Source organism: Pseudophryne corroboree, chromosome 4 (genome assembly GCF_028390025.1).
Source record: "Pseudophryne corroboree isolate aPseCor3 chromosome 4, aPseCor3.hap2, whole genome shotgun sequence".
NCBI classification, from domain to species: domain Eukaryota; kingdom Metazoa; phylum Chordata; class Amphibia; order Anura; family Myobatrachidae; genus Pseudophryne; species Pseudophryne corroboree.
The window spans coordinates 624,443,747-624,461,639 of NC_086447.1; the positions used below are offsets into that span (position 1 = coordinate 624,443,747).

Below are 17,893 nucleotides of genomic sequence, written 5' to 3' on the forward strand. Positions count from 1 at the left end.
CCCCTAAAAATAAAATGAATGATCAACCGGTTGCTAGACACTTACGTGATTCCCGCCACAGTTTAGCTGCATTAAGGTACAAAATGATCGATTGGGTACCCCCCTGTAGAAGAGGTGGCAATAGGGACAATTTACTATTGCAGTTAGAGACTAAATGGATTTATAAGTTACAAACATTGCAGCCATTGGGGCTGAATGAGCATCTATCTAACACCTGCTTTTTAGATACATAGTATTCTCTATATTAATGGTTGATCAACTATTTTCTCTAGAAGTACTGTCCATAACATTTACATTATGATGTCATCACTTTAATGCTTAGTGATCCAATATTGATGCATTTGTGTTGTTTAAGTATAAGCAGAGCCACACATTTCATTTCCTCCGTTTTTATTGTGCAGTATCGTTACCATGGTGACGGGTATCACTATAGCAACGCCCCGGCCCCCCGCCCAGCTTGACCAACCGTGTGACGCGGATGTGAGTTCACTTCCGGTGACGCCAGCGGGACGGCGACGGGAAGCGGCCGACGGGCTCAGCGTGCACCTGGGTGAGTTGAATAAAGGTATGTCTTTTATTGTTGTTCTGTATTGTCCTGACGAAGGAGATTAAAGGTCTCCGAAACGTAGACCGATTACTTTTGCTACTTTGAAGTTTCCTGAGTGCTGTTTTTCTCCATTACTATATATATATATATATATATATATATATATATATATATATATATAATTGTATTTATTTTTATTATTTAAAAAAAAAAATTTTTTTTTTTTACTTTTTCATATACCGCTTTTTTTGACTTAATTTTAACAGGCATATTTTTTGTCTTAGTATAGCTCCACCTACAGTCTGTTGAATTTTATGCTTTTTATATACTTTGTCCTAATTAAAGTGCACATTTGAATTTTTCATTGAACATATTCTTTCATGATTATGAGTACTGTAACGACACCATTGGTCGATGATATCCCCATTATATCTGTATATAGCTCAGTAGCTATATATATATATATATATATATATATATATATATATATATATTGCAAAGGGTGATACAGCGCCACTTGTGGTGTATAATCTCAGTACTAATTTAAGATCTATAAAAACAGTATAAAAGCTTAATAAAAACACACAAAAAACCTTGTTAGAGGTGTCAGCCAACCCTTAAGAGTGCAACACTAGTACGGTGTTGCCAAAGGAAAAGATATAGTGAAGGGATAAGGGTACCGGCGACTGATGTTGTGTAAATATGCAAATGCTTACTGTTAAAAGCTTATGATTCATGAGCCAAAAAATATATAAAATTGAACAAACAGATTTAATGGTACATACAGATAAAAAGGCATAACGCGTTTCGTCACATCAGACTTCTTCAAAGGGACCCTTTGAAGAAGTCTGATGTGACGAAACGCGTTGGGTTCCCTGCAGTGACCCCCTTGCCTATTTTAAAGCTAAGTTTTATATCTTGTTACCTTTTTACCTGATTCGGATTTTTTACGACCTTTTATGCCTTTTTATCTGTATGCACCATTAAATCTGTTTGTTCAATTTTATATATTTTTTGGCTCATGAATCATAAGCTTTTAACAGTAACCATTTGCATATTTACACAACATCAGTCGCCGGTACCCTTATCCCTTCACTATATATATATATATATATATTTTTTTTTTTTTTTTACATCTTAGAGGATGCTGGGGTCCATATTAGTACCATGGGGCATAGACGGGTCCACCAGGAGCCACTGGCACTTTAAGAGTTTAATAGTGTGGTCTGGCTCCTCCCTCTATGCCCCTCCTACCAGACTCAGTTTAGAAAATATGCCAGGAGGAGCCGGTCACAGCTAGGGGTGCTCTACAGAGCTTTCTTAGTAAAAGTTTTTCTTAGAGTTTTTATTTTACAGGAAGGCTGCTGGCAACAACCTCCCTGCATCGCCCCAGTGGGCGGAGACTATGCGTTTGCACGGCTGCATAAAGTAGCGAGCGATCAGCTCAGAATGACCCCCTTTATCTCTCTTCCAGATTTGAGAAATCTTTCCTTTAGCACAATGTAGTACAGGTTGAGTATCCCATATCCAAATATTCCGAAATACGGAATTTTTTGAGTGAGAGTGAGATATTGAAACCTTTGTTTTCTGATGGCTCAGTGTACACAAACTTTGTTTAATACACAAAGTTATTAAAAATATTGTATTAAATTACCTTTAGGCTGTGTACAAGGTGTATATGAAACATAAATAAATTGTGTAAATGTACACAACTTTGTTTAATACACAAATTTATGAAAGATATTGTATTAAATGACCTTCAGGCTGTGGGGTATATGCAATTCACGGAGAATCGCGGCAAATTATCGCCGTTTTTTAATTCGACACAATTCGACAGGTGAATTCCGGCAGGTGGCTGCCGGAATTCACCATATTCAATGAAAAACGGATTAAACATTCCCGCGGGCGAAAAACGGCCGATTTGCCGGATTTTGCCGCAAATTAAAAAAACTGGAAAAACCCGGAAAAAAATGGCGTGGGGGTCCCCCCTCCAAAGCATAACCAGCCTCGGGCTCTTCGAGCTGGTCCTGGTTCTAAAAATGCGGGGACAAAATTGACATGGGATCCCCCGTATTTTTAAAACCAGCACCGGGCTCTGCGCCCGATGCTGGTGCAAAAAATACGGGGGACAAAAAGAGTAGGGGTCCCCCGTATTTTATACACCAGCATCGGGCTCCACTAGCTGGACAGATAATGCCACAGCCGGGGGTCACTTTTATACAGCGCCCTGCGGCCGTGGCATTAAATATCCAACTAGTCACCCCTGGCCGGGGTACCCTGGGGGAGTGGGGACCCCTTCAATCAAGGGGTCCCCCCCAGCCACCCAAGGGCCAGGGGTGAAGCCCGAGGCTGTCCCCCCCCCCCCCATCCAAGGGCTGCGGATGGGAGGCTGATTGCCTTGAGTAAAATGACAGAATATTGTTTTTCCCAGTAGTACTACAAGTCCCAGCAAGCCTCCCCCGCAAGCTGGTACTTGGAGAACCACAAGTACCAGCATGCGGGAGAAAAACGGGCCCGCTGGTACCTGTAGTACTACTGGAAAAAAATACCCAAATAAAAACAGGAGACACACACCTTGACAAGTACAACTTTATTACACACTGCCGACACACACATACTTACCTATGTTGACACGCCGACTGCCACAGTCTCCGACGATCCGAGGTACCTGTGAAAAAAATTAGACTCCCCTCAATCCAGTGTCCGGGAGATAATCCACGTACTTGTTAAAAAAAAAACACGAACACCTGTACCATGCCGGACTGAAAGGGGTCCCATGTTTACACATCAGACCCCTTTCCCCGAATGCCGGGACACCACGTGACTCCTGTCACTGAGGTCCCTTCAGCCAATCAGGAAGCGCTACTTCCGTGGCGCTCACCTGATTGGCTGTGCGCGTGTGACCTCAGACAGCGCATCGCAAAGCCTCTCCATTACTTTCAATGGTGGGAACTTTGCCGTCAGCGGTGGGGTTACCCGCGGTCAGCCGCTGACCGGCGGGTGACCCCACCGATAGCTGCAAAGTTCCCACCATTGAATATAATGGAGAGGCTTTGCGATGCGCTGTCAGCTCAGACGCGCACAGAGCCAATCAGCAGAGTGCAAGGACGTTGCGCTCGCTGATTGGCTTACGATACCTTTCAGTGACAGCTGTCACGGGGGGGTCTCTCTGCATTCGTGGAAAGGGGTCCCATGTGTCAACATGGGACCCCTTTCAGTCCGTGTGGTACGGGTGTCCGGTTTGTTTTTTTGACAAGTTCGTGGATTTACCTCTGGACCATGGATGAGGTGGGTGTATTTATCTTTTCTTTTCAGGTACCCCTGGATTCTACTTGGAGAAGAGGACCGATGTCGGCGTGTCAACATAGGTAAGTATGTGTGTGTCGACGTATGAAATAAAGTTTTACTTTCACAGTGTGTCGGTCTCCTGTTTTTATTTGGGTATTTTTTTTCCAGTAGAACTACAGGTACCAGTGGGCCCGTTTTTCTCCCGCATGCTGGTACTTGTGGTTCTCCAAGTACCAGCTTGCGGGGAGGCTTGCTGGGACTTCTAGTACTAATGGAAAAAACAATATTCTGTCATTTTTCTCAAGGCTATCAGCCTCCCATCCGCAGCCCATGGATGGGGGGGACAGCCTCGGGCTTCACCCCTGGCCCTTGGGTGGCTGGGGGGGGACCCCTTGATTGAAGGGGTCCCCACTCCCCCAGGGTACCCCGGCCAGGGGTGACTAGTTGGATATTTAATGCCACGGCCGCAAGGCACTCTATAAAAGTGACCCCCGGCTGTGGCATTATCTGTCCAGCTAGTGGAGCCCGATGCTGGTGTAAAAAATATGGGGGACCCCTACTCTTTTTGTTCCCTGTATTTTTTGCACCAGCACCAGGCGCAGAGCCCGGTGCAGGTTTTAAAAATACGGGGGAACTCCTGTCAATTTTTCCCCCGCATTTTTAGAACCAGGACCAGCTCGAAGAGCACGAGGCTGGTTATGCTTTGGAGGGGGGACCCCACGCCATTTTTTTCAGGGATTGTACCATTCCATCAAAAAAACAAAAAAAATATTATTTTTAAAAATATATAAATAATACTTGTGCCTCCAAAAAAGACAAACCAAGTACCTAATCCCTTCTAATATAAATAGATATGATATTACCAAGAAAAAAACACACAAAAAAAACATGTTTTAAATTTTTTTTATTAGTTTCACCCACCAAAGTGTGGCGGATTGAAAATGACGAATTTACTGTCTAAAAGCACTGTTGTCGAATTTCCAAACTTCCATTGAATAGACTTTGGTCGAATTGCAGCATGTATATCATTGCAAAAAAGTCGAATTTCAAAAAGTCGAATTTTGAAAGTCCGTTTTTTTGTCGGAAAGTACTGAATTGCATTGTCTGTTTTTTGTTTTTTTGGCGAAAAATTCCCGAAATTCGACAATTTCGGGAGTTCGACCACAATTGCATATACCCCTGTGTGTATAAGGTGTATATGAAACATAAATGTATTCTGTGCTTAGACTTAGGTCCCATCGCCATGATATCTCATTATGGTATGCAATTATTCCAAAATACAGAAAAATCCGATATCCAAAATACTTCTGGTCCCAAGCATTTTGGATAAGGGATACTCAACCTGTAGTGTGATTGCTATTATAAATTCAAAGAACATTAAACCTTAACTCACAGGTGTTATGAGTGCTAGATGCTTCAGCTCTGACTTGCTGCTGCTCAAGAGCCAGCCATGCTTTTGGAAAATAGGATTTGGGTTACCTACCGGTAAATCCTTTTATAGTAGTCCGTAGAGGATGCTGGAGTCCATATTAGTACTATTAAACCATCAGTTTAGAAAATGTGCCAGGAGGAGCCGGTCACAGCTAGGGGAGCTTTACAGAGCTTTCTTAGTAAAAGTTTTTCTTAGAGTTTTTATTTTACAGGAAGGCTGCTGGCAACAACCTCCCTGCATCGAGGGACTGAGGGGGGGAGCAGTGCTCGCCCTGCGGAGTCTGAGCCACTGTTTCCGCTGACTGCACACTTAGCTTCAGAGGGGATAGATCGCTCCCCGCCACAGGGGAACGCTCACCGCAGCAGCATGCCTCCACCACCTTGCAGAGCTGAACAAGCGGGGGGTCGGTGTGAAGATGGCGGCTACAGGGTAGGAGCTCAGTATTAACTGCGCTCCCGGACGGTTCTGTAGTACTCAGTGATGCAGCGCTGAGAGGGGCGCCCTGAGCCAGCGCCTGGCCCTACACTGACCAATCTAGCCTGTCGGGGTCTGCGGATCTCAGCCAGCACACATAAACCTCAGGCCAGTACAATCTATGAAGAGCGGGAAGACAGCACTATTAAGGGGGCGGAGCTTCTCAGAGCAGACCCAGCAGCGTTTCAGTGCCATTTTCCTGCCTGCAGTCGGAGACAAGTGGAAAATCAGTCCCTCCAGTGCAACTCCAGCTATCTGTACGGTACCAGGGGTTTGTAGAAGGGAGGGGAGGCTGTGTAAAGACTGTGTGTCATATTAATGGATAATCTGCGCTGGTTTAGGGTCTCCCTATACCTGTAATAGCGCTGTGTGTGGGTTGGCTCCAATCTGTGTGTCTCTGCCATTCTTGGGGGGGAAACTCTGTCTGCCCAGTACCCTGTGTGTATGTGGGGTGAGTGGTGTGTATTAGAAAACATGTCTACTTTCATATGCTGCAGAGGATTTATCTTCTCAGGAAGATCCCATCCCATGTAATCAGGATTGCACTGTTGTAGCGCAGATCCCAGCTAGAGAACCGGAGTGGTTAGCCTCTCTTAGTGGGACTATTTCTCAGGTTTCTGAAAGGGTTACAAGAACTGAGCATGCAACTCAGGTATTGCAATCCTCTATGGCTGTATGGTCTGATACTGCTCCCTCAGGGTCCCCTACGGTAGATTCTCACAAACGAGCACTTGCCAAGATTATGCAGGATGACACGGACACCGATTCTGACACTGCAGACGGTGATGGGGATGTGTCGAGGGGGTCGGCATCACTTGCAAAGGGCGTGCAGTTGATGATTGAGGCTGTGTTGCATATTTCTGCACAACTCCACCATATTACAAAAAGGATATCCTGGAGCTAGAAAAGGTTCCGAGGTGTGCGACCAAACTAATCAAGGGCATGGAGATGCTGGAATATGAGGAAAGGCTTGCAAGGCTAGGCATGTTTACATTGGAAAAGAGAAGACTAAGAGGGGACATGATCAACATCTACAAATATATAAGGAGTCAATACACAGCTTGAGAGGGACCTGTTTTCCATAAGATCAGCACAGAGAACACGTGGTCACTCGCTTAGGTTAGAGGAGAGGAGTTACCGCACATTGAGGCGAAAAGGTTTTTTCACAGTAAGGACAATACGTGTTTGGATTCCCTGCCTGAGAGAGTAGTAACTGCGGACTCCGTCAACACCTTTAAGAATGGGTTAGATAAATTCCTATTGGATAAAGATATTCAGGGTTATGGTGCGTAGGCATGCATTATAGTTAAATTAACTAGTCCTAACATAAAAATAACTAGTCCTATAATAAGACTGCACAGGAGACCACTAATAGGTTGAACTCGATGGACAATTGTCTTTTTTCAACCTTAGTTACTATGTTACTATGTAACTCCTGAGCAGGTTGAGGAGGCCTTTTTCACGGACAGTAAGAAGGCCGCTCTCATCTTCCCAGCATCTAAGGAATGAAATGCTATCTTTGAAACAGCCAGGGAAAATCCAGAGAAAAAATTCCAGGGCTATACTGCGGCCTACTATTGCCTGTGCATGGATTTCTAAAGCTATAGCCAAGTGGTCAATCACTCTGCAGGAGGACTTGACTTTGATGGATAAAGGTGACGTTGATTTCTTTTTTTTCATAAAATTCAGGATTCTGCAGGGTTCCTGGTAGATTCCATGAAGGACCTGGGTTCCATGGCTGCGGGGATCTCCTCCATGTCCGTCTCGACTCGCAGGGGTCTCTGGCTGCGCCAATGATCTGTGGACACGGAATCCAGGAAAAGTGTGGAGGGCCTGCCCTATACTGGTCAGGCTCTGTTTGAGGAGGCGCTGGATGCGTGGATTGCCACCGCTACCGCGGGTGAGTCTCCTTTTCTCCCCTCAGCTGCACCGTCTACGAAGAAGCCCTTTACACCAGCCACGTCACAGTCCTTTCGGCCCGCGAGGCCTAGAAAGAACAAGCCTTCTCACACCTTCAGAGGTGGTCGTGCTAAAGGAAAAAAGCCTGCTCCCGCAGGTTCCCAAGACCAGAAGAGTGCTTCTGGTACCTCCAAGTCCTCCGCATGACAGTGCACCTCACAGCCTGGCGGTTGGTCAGGTGGGAGCAAGACTCCGGCATTGCAGCCACATCTGGGTGTCGTCTGGCCTGGACCCTTGGGTACAAGATATAGTGTCCAGGGGGTACAGGCTGGAGTTTCAAACTCTCCCACCTCACCGTTTCTTCAAATCAGGCTTGCCAGCTTTGCGGCGGACCGAGCAATTCTTCTGGAACCTATCCGAAAATTGGTAGTGTCCAAGGTCATTGTTCCAGTTCCGCCTCATCAGTGGAACAAAGGTTACTATTCGAACATTTTTGTGGTACCGAAGCCGGATGGTTCGGTACGGCCAATTCTGAACTTAAAATCTTTGAACCCTTATCTCACGGAGTTCAAAGTCAAGATGGAGTCTCTGAGAGCTGTCATCTCAGGACTGACGGAGGGGAGGGGTAGTTCCTGGTGTCCCTGGACATCAAGGATGCGTACTTCCACATTCCCATTTGGTCGCCACATCAGGCATATCTCAGGTTTGCACTGTTAGACGTTCACTATACGTTTCAGTCACTGCCATTCGGTCTCTCCACGGCACCGAGGGTCTTCACCAAGGTGATGGCAGAGATGATAGTTCTCCGCAAGCAAGGGGTGAACATAATTCCGTATCTGGACGATCTCCTGATCAAGGCGTCGTGCAGGGAGAAGTTGTTAAGATCCATTGCTCTCAGAACACAGCTGCTCAAGGAGCACGGCTGGATCCAAAGTCTCATCTGGAGCCGACAAGGAGACTGTCTTTCCTGGGGATGATTCTAGACACAAGTGCAGAGGGTGTTTCTACCGGTGGAGAAAGCATTGGTGATTCAAACAATGGTCCGGGATGTCTTGAAGCCTACCTGGGTATCGGTTCATCAGTGCATCCGCCTTCTAGGGAAGATGGTTGCCTCCTGCGAGGCTCTGCTGTATGGAAGGTTTCATGCTCGATCCTTTCAGCTGGATCTCTTGTACCAGTGGTCGGGATCTAACCTACATATGCACCAGAGGATACGTCTGTCACCGAATGCCAGGATTTCGCTCCTCTGGTGGCTACAACTACCACACCTTCTGGATGGCCGCAGGTTCGGGGTTCAGGACTGGATCCTTCTAACCACAGATGCAAGTCTAAGAGGTTGGGGAGCAGTCGCTCAAGGGGAAACCTTCCAAGGAAGGTGGTCAAATTAAGAATCCCTTCTCCCAATAAACATCCTGTCGCTAAGGGCCGTATACAATGGCCTTCTGCAAGCAGCACACCTTCTACAGGATTGGGCTGTTCAGGTGCAGTCGGACAATGTGACCACAGTGGCCTACATAAACTGACAAGGCGGAACTCAGAGCAGGGCTGCAATGTCTGAGGTGTCAAGAATCCTCCTCTGGGCAGAAAGACACGTGGTGGCTATGTCAACAGTCTTCATTCCGGGAGTAGACAAATGGGAAGCACACTTCCTCAGCAGACACGATCTCCATCCAGGAGAGTGGGGCCTCCATCCGGAGGTGTTCGGGGAGGTAACCGGTTTGTGGGGGGGGGGTTCCTCACATAGACATGATGGCCTCCCACCTCAACAAGAAGCTGCGGAGGTACTGTTCCAGGTCCAGAGACCCGCAGGCAGTGATGGCGGACGCACTGGTAACACCGTGGGTGTTCATGTCAGTGTATGTGTTCCCTCCACTTCCTCTGATACCAAGAGTTCTACAACTTGTAAAAAGAGCAAAACTTCTGGCAATCCTCATTGCTCCGGACTGGCCAAGGAGGGCTTGGTACGCGGATCTGCTGGATCTTCTGCTGGAAGATCCACGTCCTTTACCTCTTCAGGAGGATCTGCTTCTGCAGGGGCCATTCGCTTATCAAGACTTACCGCTGCTTCGTTTGACGGCATGGCGGTTGAACGCCAGATCTTTGCTCGGAAGGGTATACCGAGTGAGGTCATTCCTACCCTGATACAGGCCAGGAAGGGGGTAACGTCTAATCATTGCCATCGCATTTGGAAGAAATATGTTTCTTGGTGTGAAGCCAAAAAGTTTCCGGCGGTGGAGTTTCAACTTGGATGTTTTCTCCTTTTCCTGCAAGCAGGGGTGGATATGGGACTGAGACTGGGCTCCATCAAGGTCCAGATCTCTGCTTTGTCCATCTTCTTCCAAAACCAATTGGCTGTTCTTCCTGAGGTTCAGACCATTTTGAAAGGGGTTCTGCACATCCTGCCTTCCTTTGTGGTGCTTTCGGCTCCATGGGATCTTGATGTTGTGTTGCAGTTCCTGCAATCTGCTTGGTTTGAGCCTCTACAGGAGGCTGATCTCAATTTTCTCACGTGGAAGGCAGTCACCTTGTTGGCCTTGGCTTCTGCACGACTCGTGTCGGAATTGGAGGCTTTATCCTGTAAAAGCCCCTATCTGATTTTCCATGAAGACAGGGCGGAACTTAGGACTTGTCCACAGTTCCTACCTAAGGTTGTGTCGGCTTTCCACATCAATTAACCTATTGTGGTGCCAGTGGCTACTGACTCCTCAATTGCTTCAAAGGCCTTGGATGTAATGAGGACTTTGAAGATTTACGTGAATAGGACGGATCGTCATAGGAAAAGTGACTCTCTATTTGTCCTTTATGAGCCAAAGAAAATTGGATGTCCTGCTTCTAAGCCATCGACTTCACGCTGGATCAGGTTCACTATCCAGCATGCTTATTCCATGGCAGGATTGCTGTGTCCGAATTCCGTAAAGGCCCACTCTACTCGTAAAGTGGGCTCTTCCTGGGCGGCTGCCCGGGTTGTCTCGGCGGTGCAACTCTGCCGAGCAGCTGCAGGAATAGGTAAAAAATACCCGGGGGTATTCGGGCGCTGTGAGGCGAGCTGTTTAGCTAAGCAGCAGCCAGTGGTACCGGGAAGTCACTCCCTGGAAATGGATTTCAAAAGAAGAAGAAGGCTGCGCTGGTGGAGGAAATAACAATATAAACCACTAATGTGTATTCATAAAATTTATTATAAAGCAATATTCTTTAAAAAAACAGTACTTCTGTGCAAGATATGTGCCAAATATATACAAATAAAATGGAATTCACCAATGTTATGTAAAAATTGGAGTTTACCCAATGGTGGTTGTACAGGATTAATGGATTGTATTCTCTAAAGTCCGTTTCGTATTTTGCCCATAAATATTATATCCAGTTGTATTCCAATATGAGAGTCCCCTTTAGATATTATTGAGGAGAGTCCATGGAAAATTTCCATATACCGCTAGAGGATTGATGCAATGTCCCATAAATGGTGAGTACCTCATGCAATGCGGAAGTAAATTGGTGCCTCTCTCAGACTCTTCTGGATAACTGGTCAGCAGAATGGGCTGGTTCGGATCCAATTCAGAGGTGTCCTGTTCCAACGGGTAAATACCTGACGCGTTTCGCTGCATAGACCTTGCAGCTTTTTCAAAGGTATTGGAATACAACTGGATATAATATTTATGGGCAAAATACGGAACGGACTTTAGAGAATACAATCCATTAATCCTGTACAACCACCATTGGGTAAACTCCAATTTTTACATAACATTGGTGAATTCCATTTTATTTGTATATATTTGGCAAATATAGTATTTATAAATACACATTAGTGGTTTATATTGTTCTTTCCTCTGCCGAGCAGCTACTTGGTCTGGGTCGAACACATTTTCCAAGTTTTACAAGTTCGATACTTTGGCCTCTGATGACCTCAAGTTTGGTCAAGCAGTGTTGCAGGAGCCTCCGCGCTCTCCCTCCCGTTCTGGGAGCTTTGGTACTTCCCCATGGTACTAATATGGACCCCAGCATCCTCTAGGACGTAAGAGAAAATAGGATTTTGGTTACCTACCGGTAAATCATTTTCTCGTAGTCCGTAGAGGATGCTGGGGTCCATATTAGTACCATGGGGAAGTACCAAAGCTCCCAGAACGGGAGGGAGAGCGCAGCTCTTCGTTTTCCTGCATTGGTTTTCTTGTTTAGTGTTACCTGGATCCTAGGTAAGTTCTGCGTTATTTACTGTTTCAGCTGTTGCTGAAGTTATTCCGGCATGTTGGCCGGATTTTCATGTTTGTGTGAGCTGGTATGAATCTCGCCACTATCTGTGTAATTCCTTCTCTCGAAGTTTGTCGTCTCCTCGGGCACAGTTTCTAGACTGAGTCTGGTAGGAGGGGCATAGAGGGAGGAGCCAGCCCACACTATTAAACTCTTAAAGTACCAGTGGCTCCTGGTGGACCCGTCTATGCCCCATGGTGCTAATATGGACCCCAGCATCCTGTATGGACTACGAGAAAAGGATTTACCGGTAGATAACCAAAATCCTATTTCTCTAACGTCCTAAGTGGATGCTGGGGACTCCGTAAGGACCATGGGGATTAGCGGCTCCGCAGGAGACTGGGCACAACTATAAAGAAAGCTTTTAGACTACTGGTGTGCACTGGCTCCTCCCACCAAGACCCTCCTCCAGACTTCAGTTAGATTCTTGTGCCCGGCTGAGCTGGATGCACACTAGGGGCTCTCCTGAGCACCTAGAAAGAAAGTATATTTAGGTTTTTTATTTTACAGTGAGATCTGCTGGCAACAGACTCACTGCAGCGAGGGACTAAGGGGAGAAGAAGCGAACCTACCTAACAGGTGGTAGTTTGGGCTTCTTAGGCTACTGGACACCATTAGCTCCAGAGGGATCGACCGCAGGACCTGACCTTGGTGTTCGTTCCCGGAGCCGCGCCGCCGTCCCCCTTACAGAGCCAGAAGCAACGAAGAGGTCCGGAAAATCGGCGGCAGAAGACTTCGGTCTTCACCAAGGTAGCGCACAGCACTGCAGCTGTGCGCCATTGCTCCTCATGTACACCTCACACTCCGGTCACTGATGGGTGCAGGGCGCTGGGGGGGGGCGCCCTGAAGGCAATATATGACACCTTGGCTGGCAAATATACATCATATATAGTCCTAGAGGCTATATAGATGTAAAATTACCCCTGCCAGTATTCCAGAAAAAGCGGGAGAAAGTCCGCCGAAAAGGGGGCGGGGCTTCTCCCTCAGCACACTGGCGCCATTTTTCCCTCACAGCTCCGCTGGAAGGAAGCTCCCTGGCTCTCCCCTGCAGTCTGAACACTACAGAAGGGTAAAAAAGAGAGGGGGGGGGCACTAAATTTAGGCGCAGTATAGATAATATATATATATAAGATATATATAAAAAAGCAGCTATAAGGGAAAACACTCATTGATAGTGGGATCCCAGTGTTATATAGCGCTCTGGTGTGTGCTGGCATACTCTCTCTCTGTCTCCCCAAAGGGCTTTGTGGGGTCCTATCCTCTGTCAGAGCATTCCCTGTGTGTTTGCGGTGTGTCTGTACGGCTGTGTCGACATGTTTGATGAGGAGGCTTATGTGGAGGCGGAGCAGATGCCTGTAAATGTGATGTCACCCCCTGCGGGGTCGACACCTGAGTGGATGGTGCTGTGGAAGGAATTACGTGATAGTGTCGACTCCTTACATAAAAGGTTTGACGACATACCAAATGTGGGACAGCCGGCTTCTCAGCCTGTGTCTGCCCAGGCGTCTCAAAAGCCATCAGGGGCTCTAAAACGCCCGCTACCTCAGATGGCTGACACAGATGTCGACACGGATACTGACTCCAGTGTCGACGACGAGGAGACTAATGTAACTTCCAGTAGGGCCACACGTTACATGATTGAGGCAATGAAAAATGTGTTGCACATTTCTGATGTTACCCCAGGTACCACAAAAAAGGGTATAATGTTTGGAGAGAAAAAACTACCAGCTTTTCCTCCATCTGAAGAGTTAAATGAAGTGTGTGAAGAAGCGTGGGCTTCCCCTGATAAAAAGCTGGTAATTTCTAAGAGGTTACTAATGGCGTACCCTTTCCCGCCAGAGGATAGGTCACGCTGGGAAACATCCCCTAGGGTGGATAAAGCGCTCACACGCTTGTCAAAGAAGGTGGCACTACCGTCTCCGGATACGGCCGCCCTGAAGGAATCTGCTGATAGAAAGCAGGAGGCTATCCTGAAATCTATATATACACACACAGGTGTGATACTGAGACCGGCTATAGCTTCAGCCTGGATGTGCAGTGCTGCTGCTGCGTGGTCAGATTCCCTGTCAGAAAATATAGATACCCTAGACAGGGACACTATTTTGCTAAACGTAGAGCATATAAAAGACGCACTTTTATACATGAGGGATGCACAGAGGGATATTTGCCGGCTGGCATCCAAAATTAGTGCAATGTCCATTTCTGACAGGAGAGGGTTATGGACTCGGCAGTGGACAGGTGATGCAGATTCCAAACGACATATGGAAGTTCTGCCTTATAAGGGTGAGGAATTGTTCGGGGATGGTCTCTCGGACCTCGTTTCCACAGCAACAGATGGGAAGTCTACATTTTTACCCCATGTTCCCTCACAACCAAAGAAAGCACCGTATTATCAGGTACAGTCCTTTCGGCCCAATAGAGGCAAGCGGGTTAAAGGCGCGTCCTTTCTGCCCAGAGGCAGAGGTAGGGGAAAGAAGCTGCAGCATACAGCCAGTTCCCAGGAGCAAAAGTCCTTCCCCGCTTCCTCTAAGTCCACAGCATGACGCTGGGGCTTCACAGGCCGAGCCAGGTACGGTGGGGGCCCGCCTCAAAAACTTCAGCAATCAGTGGGCTCGCTCACGGGTGGATCCCTGGATCCTTCAAGTAGTATCTCAGGGGTACAAGCTGGAATTCGAGACGTCTCCTCCCCGCCGTTTCCTCAAATCTGCCTTGCCAACCACTCCCTCAGGCAGGGAGGCAGTGTTACAGGCAATTCACAAGCTGTATTCACAACAAGTGATAGTAAAGGTGCCCCTACTTCAACAAGGAAGGAGTTACTATTCCACAATGTTTGTGGTACCGAAACCGGACGGTTCGGTGAGACCCATTTTAAATTTGAAATCCTTGAACACATATATAAAAAAATTCAAGTTCAAGATGGAATCGCTCAGGGCGGTTATTGCAAGCCTGGACGAGGGGGATTACATGGTATTGCTGGACATCAAGGATGCTTACCTACATGTCCCCATTTACCATCCTCACCAGGAGTACCTCAGATTTGTGGTACAAGATTGTCATTACCAATTCCAGACGTTGCCGTTCGGTCTATCCACGGCTCCGAGGGTCTTTACCAAGGTAATGGCCGAAATGATGATACTCCTTCGAAAGAAGGGAGTTTTAATTATCCCGTACTTGGACGATCTCCTGATAAAGGCAAAGTCCAGAGAGCAGTTGTTGGTAGGGGTAGCACTATCTCGGGAAGTGCTACAACAGCACGGCTGGATTCTAAACATTCCAAAGTCACAGCTGGTCCCGACGACACGCCTGCTGTTCCTAGGGATGGTTCTGGACACAGAACAGAGAAAAGTGTTTCTCCCGGAGGAAAAGGCCAAGGAGCTATCATCTCTAGTCAGAGGCCTCCTAAAACCAAAACAGGTGTCGTTGCATCACTGCACGCGGATCCTGGGAAAAATGGTAGCTTCATACGAAGCGATTCCATTCGGCAGGTTTCATGCAAGAACCTTTCAGTGGGACCTGTTGGACAAGTGGTCCGGATCGCATCTTCAGATGCATCGTCTGATAACCCTGTCTCCAAGGACAAGGGTGTCTCTGCTGTGGTGGCTGCAGAGTGCTCATCTTCAAGAGGGCCGCAGATTCGGCATACAGGACTGGGTCCTGGTGACCACGGATGCCAGCCTTCGAGGCTGGGGAGCAGTCACACAGGGAAGAAACTTCCAAGGACTATGGTCAAGTCAGGAGACTTCCCTGCACATAAATATTCTGGAACTAAGGGCCATTTACAATGCCCTAAGTCAGGCAAAACCCCTGCTTCAAAACCAGCCGGTACTGATCCAGTCAGACAACATCACGGCGGTCGCCCATGTAAATCGACAGGGCGGCACGAGAAGCAGGACGGCGATGGCAGAAGCCACAAGGATTCTCAGATGGGCGGAAAATCACGTGTTAGCACTATCAGCAGTGTTCATTCCGGGAGTGGACAACTGGGAAGCAGACTTCCTCAGCAGGCACGACCTCCACCCGGGAGAGTGGGGACTTCATCCAGAAGTCTTTCAAATGATTGTAAACCAGTTGGAAAAGCCACAGGTGGACATGATGGCGTCCCGCCTAAACAAAAAGCTAGAAAAATATTGCGCCAGGTCGAGAGACCCGCAGGCGATAGCTGTGGACACTCTGGTAACACCGTGGGTGTACCGATCGGTTTATGTGTTCCCTCCTCTTCCTCTCATACCAAAGGTACTGAGGATAATAAGGAGAAGAGGAGTAAGCTATACTCATTGTTCCGGATTGGCCAAGAAGAGCGTGGTATCCGGAACTTCAAGAAATGATGTCAGAGGACCCATGGCCTCTACCGCTCAGACAAGACCTGCTGCAGCAGTGGCCCTGTCTGTTCCAAGACTTACCGCGGCTGCATTTGACGGCATGGCGGTTGAACACCGGATCCTGAAGGAAAAGGGCATTCCGGAGGAAGTCATTCCTACGCTGATTAAAGCTAGGAAAGAAGTAACCGCAAACCATTATCACCGCATATGGCGTAAATATGTTGCGTGGTGTGAGGCCAGGAAGGCCCCAACGGAAGAATTTCAGCTGGGCCGTTTCCTGCACTTCCTACAGTCAGGGGTGACTATGGGCCTTAAATTGGGTTCCATTAAGGTCCAGATTTCGGCTCTATCGATTTTCTTCCAGAGAGAATTGGCTTCACTACCTGAAGTTCAGACTTTTGTTAAGGGAGTGCTGCATATTCAGCCACCTTTTGTGCCTCCAGTGGCACCTTGGGATCTCAACGTGGTGTTGGATTTCCTAAAGTCACATTGGTTTGAGCCACTGAAAACCGTGGATTTGAAATATCTCACGTGGAAAGTGGTCATGTTGTTGGCCTTGGCTTCGGCCAGGCGTGTTTCAGAGTTGGCGGCTTTGTCATGTAAAAGCCCTTATCTGATTTTCCATATGGATAGGGCAGAATTGAGGACTCGTCCCCAGTTTCTCCCCAAAGTGGTATCAGCTTTTCATCTGAACCAACCTATCGTGGTGCCTGCGGCTACAAATGACTTGGAGGCTTCCAAGTGGTTGGATGTAGTCAGGGCCCTAAAAATTTATGTTTCCAGGACAGCTGGAGTCAGAAAGACTGACTCGCTCTTTATCCTGTATGCGCCCAACAAGTTGGGTGCACCTGCTTCAAAGCAGACTATTGCTCGCTGGATCTGTAGTACGATTCAGCTTGCACATTCTGCGGCTGGACTGCCGCATCCTAAATCAGTAAAAGCCCATTCCACGAGGAAGATGGGCTCTTCTTGGGCGGCTGCCCGAGGGGTCTCGGCTCTTCAACTTTGCCGAGCAGCTACTTGGTCGGGGTCAAACACGTTTGCTAAATTCTACAAATTTGACACCCTGGCTGAGGAGGACCTTGAGTTTGCTCATTCGGTGCTGCAGAGTCATCCGCACTCTCCCGCCCGTTTGGGAGCTTTGGTATAATCCCCATGGTCCTTACGGAGTCCCCAGCATCCACTTAGGACGTTAGAGAAAATAAGAATTTACTCACCGGTAATTCTATTTCTCATAGTCCGTAGTGGATGCTGGGCGCCCATCCCAAGTGCGGATTGTCTGCAATACTTGTATATTGGCCCTCATTCCGAGTTGTTCGCTCGGTAAAAATCTTTGCATCGCAGCGATTTTCCGCTTAAAGTGCATGCGCAATGTCCGCAGTGCGACTGCGCCAAGTAAATTTGCTATGCACTTAGTAATTTTACTCACGGCTTTTTCATCGTTCTGGCGATCGTAATGTGATTGACAGGAAATGGGTGTTACTGGGCGGAAACAGGCCGTTTTATGGGCGTGTGGGAAAAAACGCTACCGTTTCCGGAAAAAACGCAGGAGTGGCCGGAGAAACGGAGGAGTGTCTGGGCGAACGCTGGGTGTGTTTGTGACGTCAAACCAGGAACGACAAGCACTGAACTGATCGCAGATGCCGAGTAAGTCTGAAGCTACTCAGAAACTGCTACGAGGTGTGTAATCGC

The 17,893-nt window shown here is 47.5% G+C and overlaps 1 protein-coding gene across 6 annotated transcripts in view; it reads left to right on the forward strand.

Moving 5' to 3' along the window:
• Nucleotides 1-17,893, forward strand: part of NTPCR (nucleoside-triphosphatase, cancer-related) — a 499,212-nt gene that overhangs the window by 216,601 nt on the left and 264,718 nt on the right. Inside the window, exon 2 of one of the 6 annotated variants that reach the window (XM_063917684.1) lies at nucleotides 402-550. The exons of the other annotated variants lie outside the window; for them this stretch is intronic. Coding sequence (XP_063773754.1) covers nucleotides 412-550 — 139 coding nt within the window. The 5' untranslated portion in view covers nucleotides 402-411. The remainder of the gene's footprint in view (nucleotides 1-401; nucleotides 551-17,893) is intronic. 6 annotated transcript variants of the gene reach the window in all.